The 8463-nt window shown below is 37.7% G+C and overlaps 2 protein-coding genes across 2 annotated transcripts; one reads left to right on the forward strand and one right to left on the reverse strand.

The window, feature by feature from the left end:
- The first annotated feature begins 560 nt into the window (after positions 1-560).
- On the forward strand, positions 561-2996 carry LOC101295717 (cullin-1-like). The gene has a single exon (XM_004300313.1). It carries the CDS (start codon positions 561-563, stop codon positions 2679-2681), a length of 2121 nt encoding a protein of 706 aa, XP_004300361.1. The 3' UTR covers positions 2682-2996.
- Positions 2997-4470: 1474 nt separating this feature from the next.
- Positions 4471-7541, reverse strand: LOC101296007 (secologanin synthase-like). The gene is made up of 5 exons (XM_004300314.1): positions 7214-7541; positions 6715-6929; positions 6364-6611; positions 5619-6006; positions 4471-5045 (listed from the first exon to the last, which is right to left on the reverse strand). Exons 1-5 carry the CDS (start codon positions 7488-7490, stop codon positions 4620-4622), a joined length of 1554 nt encoding a protein of 517 aa, XP_004300362.1. The 5' UTR covers positions 7491-7541; the 3' UTR covers positions 4471-4619.
- Between the last annotated feature and the right edge of the window lie 922 nt (positions 7542-8463).

The following is an 8463-nucleotide window of genomic DNA, read 5'->3' on the forward strand; positions in this document are numbered from 1 at the left end:
AAAAAAAAAAAAAAAGAACATAAAAACAAAATAGAAACCACATAGAAAATACCAATAGTCACTGTCTCACTTCTTCGTCTCCAAAACCCTTAAAACAGGTGACCCTTAAACACGTAGGTCACCCTTCTCTCTCTCTCTACCTCAACCTAACGTAACGTACGACCTCCTCTCTCTCTCTCTCTCTCTCTCTCTCTCTCTCTCGCCTGCAATTAACCTAGGGCTTCGCTACGATTCGAAGTTCGCAACCACAACAACTCCAATTTCGTAAAGGTAAATTTCCGTCTTCCATTTCTTCGTCTTTCATTTCCTTCATCACAAACCGACTCTCTGAATCCATTACCTTCTCGCCGATTTTAGATTCGAATACGCATAGTTTTACTGCTGTATGCGTTTTGATCTTGTTGATTATTTACTGAAGAATTTTCATTGCAGTCAAAACTATTTAGGTTTTTTTTTTGGGGGAAATTGAAGCACTATGATTTATGTGGTGGATTTCGACGAATTTAACATGTTGGCGTTGAAATTCTGTTCCAGTTGGAGGCTGTTGAGTATTTGTGACGATGCCGATGGAGTACAAACATATAGAGTTTAATGAAGGATGGGAGTTTATCCAGGAGGGGATTAGGAAGCTCAAGAGGATTGTGGAGGGATCACCGGAGCCTGATTTCAACTCCGAAGAGAGAATGACGCTTTACAATACTATCTACAACATGTGTACTCAGAGACCGCCTTTTGATTACTCGCAAAGACTTTATGACAAGTATGGGGAGACTTTTGAGGAGTACATTACTTCCGCGGTGTTACCTTCTCTAAGAGAGGGGCAGGATGAGGTTGTTATGTTGCAGGTGCTTGTTAGAAGTTGGGAGAAGCATAAGGTTTTGGAGATGTGGCTGTCACGCTTTTTTCATTATCTTGATCGGTACTTTATTCCTCGGAGGGCGCTCCGCAGGTTGAGTGATGTTGGAAGGAACTGCTTCCGGGATTTGGTCTGTCGGGATTTGGGTGCTAATGTGAGAAATGCTGTGCTTGGGCTTATTCATAAGGAACGTGAGGGAGAGGAGATTGACAGAGAGATGTTGAAGAAAGTGATTGATGTATTTGTTGAGATTGGCAAGGGGCAAATGGATGTTTACATAGAGGATCTTGAAGCTTGCTTGCTGAAAGATACCGGGGAATACTACTCTCGAAAAGCATCTAGTTGGATTTCGGAGGAATATTCTTATGCAGATTACATGGTGAAAGCTGAGGAGTGCTTGAGAAAGGAGAGGGAAAGTGCTTCTCATTATCTGCCTCCAAGCAGTGAGCAGAAGTTGGTGCGCACGGTGCAACATGAGTTGTTTGAACCTCTTGCCGATGTACTAGTCAGACAGAAAGTTACTGCTGAATTGGCACCCTTGTTTCAACATGTTGAAGATGCTGCAACAAAACAAGCTTCTTCTGTTGGAGCTGGGATGCCGGCCCAGGTTCTTATCACAGATTTAGTTGAGCTACATGTCAAGTATACAGCATATGTCAATGACTGCTTTAGAAACTACTATCATTTTCACAAGGCTCTGAATGAGGCTTTTGAGGTATTTTGCAATAAAGCTGTTGCTGGCAGTTCATGTGCTGAATCGCTTGCTGCGTTCTGTGATGATCTTCTGAAAAAGGGTGGTGGTGAGAAATTGAGTGGTGTTCAGGGCATAGAAGAAACACTTGAGAAGGCTATTAAAACATTGCTTCCTTACATCAGTGACAAGGATCATTTTGCAGAATTCTACAGGAAAAGACTTGCTCGCCGTCTGCTGTTTGATCGGAGTGCCAACAAGGACCATGAAAAGAGCATCATAACGAAGATGAAACAGCAGTGTGGTGGACAGTTCACTTCAAAGATGGAGGGAATGGTCACAGATTGGACCTTGGCGCGAGAAACTCAGAACAGCTTTGAGGAATATCTACATTGTAATCCGAATATAAATCCTGGAATGGATTTGGCAGTCACTGTCCTTACAACCGGTTCTTGGCCAAGTTATGAATCTTTTAATCTGAACCTTCCTTCAGAGATGAGGAAGTCTGTTGAAATATTCAAGGGATACTATGAAACTAAAACGAAACACAGAAAACTTACATGGGTTTATTCATTGGGTAGTTGCCACATTATCGGCAAGTTTGAGCCAAAACCAATTGAATTGGTTGTGTCAACCTATCAAGCAGCTCTCTTGCTACTCTTCAATACAGCAGATAGATTGAGCTATTCAGAAATCTCATGTCAGTTAAACCTTCCTGAGAATGCTTTGGTCAGAATTCTTCATTCACTGTCATGCAGCAAGTACAAGATCCTCGTTAAGGAGCCAAATACAAAGATTATCTCCCCAAATGACACATTTGAGTTCAACTCTATGTTCACTGACAGGATGATAAGAATTAAGATTCCTCTCCCACCCGTAGATCATGAAAGGAAGGAGGTAATGAAAGACGTGGATAAAGATAGACGATATGCTATTGATGCTGCAATTGTGAGGATTATGAAGAGTCGTAAGGTGTTTGGTCATCAAGAATTAGTTATAGAATGTGTTGAGCAGTTGAGACATATGTTCAAGCCTGACATCAAAACAATTAAGAAGCGCATTGAAGATCTTATCATACGTGACTACTTGGAGAGAGACAAGGAGAACCAAAAAGTATATAGGTATGTTGTGTGAGTCAAGTGTTGGAGTTTTCTTAATATCTGGAGATATGTTGTAGGTATATGAACATGACTTATAGTTTATATTGATATTAGATTATTGTCAACTGTGGCAGCTTTGTGTAGACTGTAGGATATGAACTATGGCTTTAATGTAGTTTTTAGAGAATCTAGGACTTTGAAGGTAGACGGGATGTGTTCAGTTTACCATTCAAGCCAGTTTTGTCCAATTCCAATCGTTATGACATGAACTTAGTCTTGAGTGGTTCCATCATTGTACAGTTTGTACTGATGAAGTAGAGTTATAATCTTAGGCTCTTTTAGTTTACTGAAATGGGTTGCATTGTTCATGTTATTTACCTGTCCTTTCTTCTGATCAGAGCCATGTTTCTCATTATAAGTAATAATATAAAATGTTGATATTTATTGTCCATTTGCTTCCTAACGACTTGTATACCTCTGAGCTGCTGTTGATACTAAACTGGGAACAGCTTAACTGCTTTTAGCTTTCAACCTTGTTGCCTTTCCATTTGTTGGATATCCTGTTATTTCTACTGAAGGAACTGCATATTTGGAAATGAGACTTTCCATTCCATTCCTTTCTTAAGCTCCATTATTCTCACCAGTTTGTTTAAACCTTTCCGTGTGCTGAGCTGTTCTGATGGACTTCCCTTGTACGATTTTCTTTTGTTATTTTCCTTTTCTTGAATTAATTAGTTATCTTTGTCAGAAGGACTAGTTTTTTTCTGAGATTTCTGAGACATGGTATATCTTATTTTGTTCCATTGCTTTCAGTTTTGGCTCCTCTGATTTGATTTTTGGGCTGTTTACTTATCCCTTGCTGTATTTTGGGTGGCTTTGTCTTTCTACACCTTTTTTTTCTTTTTTGAAGTAAACCTTTTTTTATTTATTTATTTGCATAGTAAAAATAGTTCGGATACTCTTTGCTATTGATTTGATGCTCTCATGATTGATCATATAGAAGCTGTAGGTATGATCGTACTTAGTTTGCAAAACATTTAGTGATCGGAAAAATTCAGAGATACCAATCAAAAACTCTGCAAGTCTATATCACAAAAAGCAGGGCATTATGAGTACATAATCCAAACTCTATTAGTTACTTATTCGAGCGGCATCATCCTTTCACGCAAGCATTAGGCATTTAGCTCGAGGAAAGGCATATTGGTGAGACCGTGAGAACCAGCCATTACAGGTCATTGAACTTGATGAAGAAGAGGAGGCCAAGATGGCACAATTGCAGTTGCTACCCAAAATCTCCTGGGGAAATTTGCAGAAACAAAAGTTTGAGAATGTGACCACTTGGTAAGAGTCTAAAATGAGTGAAAACCCTAAAAGTCAACGTGTGGCAATTAGCACCTAAAACAGAAAGCAATCTTTTTTCCTTGCATCTCAATCGTTAAAATCATAGTCCTTGTTGGATGATAACAAGTTACCGATTGAGTAAAAACATCAAGGTTGTTTTCCAGGACTCATCTGCCATTCAGAGCAAATGATTTTGATTCTTCTATTTTGTTCAAGGAAACTTTACTAAGAGTAATAGCTAGGTTTACTTTGGTTTTCAAGTGATTGAGGTGTATCAAGTAGGGTAGGTATACAAGCAAATTTGGAGGTGCAACTACAACGTCTCATCTTCTTATGTGATTAGAAGACTTAGTTGGGTTTGATTCTGAAGATTGTCGAGCCTTCTAAGTTTCAGACCCTTAGAAAAGTACAGTAAATAACGATGAGTGATTAGCTCTTGATGTATACTCGAATATCATCCGATTGGTAATTTATTCAACAGACCATGTTTAATCCAAGCTACATATATAGATACCAGATGGAAAAGAGCACAGCCATACATACATATATTATACTCCTCCTTTTATTTAAACTGGCGGTGTCTTCGATCTGTTTGCTGATTTTCTATTCAAAGCTCATTACCATGCCAAAATCAGCGTGGATGCAAAATGAGATGAGCACCATACTGAGGCTGAAGACTTGGAATTGCGTGAGGAGCATGAGCATAGGATGGAGAAAGCTCAAAGGTGAAGTGCTGTAATATCACTGCTACCACCAGTTTTGCTTCAATCATAGCAAAGTTTTGACCTATGCAAACCCTAGGACCAGCTCCGAAAGGGAAGTATGAAAGTTGGCCCTTTGTAACCTTTGAAACTCCTTCTGCAAATCTCTCTGGCTTGAACTCCTTTGCATCATCTCCCCACAATTCTTCGTCATGCTGAACAAGGAGTATAGGAATCGTGATTTCGACTCCGGCTGGTATGGTTTTTTCTCCAAGTTGCGTTTCCTTGTAAGTGTTTCGAGTCATTGTGACTGCCGATGGGTATAACCGGAGAACTTCACGTAATATCATGGTCACCTGCATCATTTTAGAATCTTAAGAATTTCAACAAATTAAGTACGTAATTACCAACCAGTTAATCCTACAGAAGTATGAAACTAATTTGTCATGAGATTCAAAAGACGGCAGTGGAATCGGTGGCAGCTGAGAAGCTATGCCCTTTACCTCTATATTGTTGAGAAATAAAAGAGAACAAACCTAACCCCGTACCTGTTGGAAAAATCAGAATAAGCTAGCAGGGTGCCTCCAACAAAAACGGGCACTATGCCACTATTAAGTATAGACTACTCCCTCATAATGTGAGGAAATTTAGACTTCAAGAATCACTTCATGCAAAGGTTGAGTATAGTTTATTTAGGACACACATTCAGAACCTTACATATCGATCAATTGCACCAATAAGTTTTTAAACAAGTTAACCAATTCAAATGATCTCCATTTCTTGCCCTAAAAGAATCACTTCATTATTTTAGGGCAAGAAATGGACATTAACTGAACACGAAAAAGAAAGTCAAGAAATCAAACTAATATTTTCCTGACGAGTATGTATTCCATCTAATCGAAGCAGACTTATATCATATATATACTTACAATTTTTAGGCGATTTAACCCATCAAAGTCTGGTTTGTTGCTTCCAAAGACTTGCAGAACCTCTTCTCGCGCAAGAGTTTGCCAATTCTGATATTGACTTAGTAAAACCATTGTCCAAACAAGCAGCACCGTGATTGTCTCTTGCCCAGTGAAGTAAAACAGCTTACAGTTCTCGATAACGTCTTCGGTACTCATACCAAAGTTTTTGTTGTTCCCATGTTCATGAATTACCTTGAGATTGGATTCCAGAAGAATACTTAGTAGGTCGTCTTTACAGGGTTCACCAGCCTTAATGGCCTTTTCTCTATTATGTATAATCCCCTTGAGTGAACCTTTTATTTCTTTATTAACCTCCCTCATCCTCTTGTTTGTCTTAGTTGGTATAAACCTGCAGAATAACAGTAGTTAATCCAAACATTTTGTGAAGGTACAAAAAGAAGACAAGCTAGAACTTGAAAGAGGGAAACAAAAGTAGTATTGCGTGCATTTTAGAAATTGAAAGAAATGAAAGTTGATTTTGTAAGTTAATAATAATCCCCTAATCTCTCTTCTTTCAATTCTTCTACATGATTCACTATTTGCTAAGTTTTTATTTCTTAAACTAGGAATTAAACACAAGCAAGAACATAAAACATTGCATCTAGCTAGTTCAACATTTGTAGTTGAGATTTATAATTTGTACCTAGTCATATCAATTTAATTACAAGATTGATCTAGCTAGGTACAAACTGCAATGGACTGTTACCTCCATCCTGGAATGTTAACACCACTTTGTAAAGCATTTGTTGTAAGTACTGCCTGCTCTTTCAGGAGTTGAAATATTATCTTGCCCTCTTCATAGCTACTTCCAAATGATGTTCGAGAAATAACATCGTCCGATAAACTTTGGAGACTAGGCCAAACATCCAACTCACATGAACCCTCTTTGTACACAAAGCTTTTCCATTCATTAATCATCTCATCACAACTTTGTTGAATTGCTGGTAACATAGACTGCATGTAACAGAAAAGGCAAACCCAGAAACTATCAAAATTATATGTTGATCAAACATATACAATAAACCAGAATGGGGTGGTAATAAGAGTAATGTAATACCTTTAGTTTATCTAAATGAAAAGCTGGATTGATAATCTTCTTGTGTCTAGCCCATTCCTCTCCTTCAAGAGTTGCAAATCCTGCTGCTAGCAACTTTTTATAAATGGGTGCTAGCTTCGGAAATTCCTCATATTTGGTTAAGATTTCTTTAACATCTTCAGGATTAATAATGTTCACTTTTGGTTTGGGACCAAACCAAGTGAAAGAATTCTTACCTGCATTGTTATATATGTTGACCTTTTAATCATTAATCTTCACTTAATCAGTTTTTCAGAAGAGAAATAAAAATTAACTGTCTAAAAAATTCTGGCTATTAGCAGAGATCAATCACTATAATTCCCTGTGATAATGAATCAAATCAATCACTATAATTCCCTGCGATAATGAATCAAATTAACATAAAATGATTGTATATACTTGTTCCTTATAATAATATATATTAAAAGAAAAGAAACTTATAAATATATATGTAAAAAGGAAAATCATAACGAAAATTGACCATGGATGTTGACAGTTCGATGCACAAATGGGATGACTCTTGGGGAAATATCATGACAGTGTTTCATTGGCTTAGATTTTGCTTCTCTCAACATCGCATAGCTGTCCTTGACGTCTCCATAGAAAAGCTTGTAGGAATTTCCCTGAAACCCTTGTTGCCTCAGCAATCTTTCTAGTATCTTTGGCCTCAGCCACACCCAGTTGAGTACACTCCATGAACAACTCAGTAAGCCAAGAACAACAATGCTCAGTGCAACACCAGCCACTGAAACTTCCATTGCTGATCGGAACCAGAGAGATCGAATAAACTGGGGAGATTTTGGAACGAGGAAAAATGCAGGTTTGCTTTGATGGTTTGGTTCTCTTTTTCTCCGGGTGAGCGTTTTCTTTTGGGAAGCAATGTCACCCCTTCACAATTCTCACGACTCTGATTTGTCGCCACCCTAATTTGTATATATTTCAATAGAAGCCCTTCTAGTGATGACCCTTAAGTTGAGGACTTGATGAGGACAAATCAGAGTCGTGAGAATTGTGAAGGGGGTGACAATTTAAGGGTCCTCACTAAAAGTCCTCATCATATTTCAATACTCAATAGTCAATAATCTGCATACGGGAAGCTCATAAATATAAAAATTTATCTATATATATAGTGAAGCAATTCATCTCTTCTACAAGTAAATTAATCTAACATGCCTTATATATCCTTTCAAAAAATAAAATCTAACATACCATATAAAGGAAAAGTGGGAAGAAAAAAGAAATGTCATTATTAAGGACATAACATCCACGCAATGTGTATATAGAAAACCGATCTGTATGTATGGTGATTTTTATATATGAATGATTATGAATTGGTTAAGATTATACCGTGTACTTACATCTTTGTAAATACGAGAATATATATATATAGAGATTTTCTCAGCTGCGGACGTCCGCATCGATTTTTTGGTGCGGATTTCTATTTTTGCACCACTTCCCGATCGAATTTTCTCAAATTTCCTTCTAGACATATCTAGATCATCTTGTGTAGATCATCTCTGCAAAATTTCAACCAATTTGGTGATCGTTAAAGTCTTCAAAATCGAAAAACAAATCTGATGGACTGAATTCTGTCCGGTTTAGGTATATAACAGAAAAACACAAGTTTGAGGGCTTTAACTATCACCAAATTGGCTGAAAATTTGCAGAGATGATCTACACAAGATGATCTAGATAGGTCTAGAAGGAAATTTGAGGAAATTCGATCGGGAA

The sequence above is a fragment of the Fragaria vesca genome, linkage group LG5 (genome assembly GCF_000184155.1).
Source record: "Fragaria vesca subsp. vesca linkage group LG5, FraVesHawaii_1.0, whole genome shotgun sequence".
NCBI classification, from domain to species: Eukaryota; Viridiplantae; Streptophyta; class Magnoliopsida; order Rosales; family Rosaceae; genus Fragaria; species Fragaria vesca.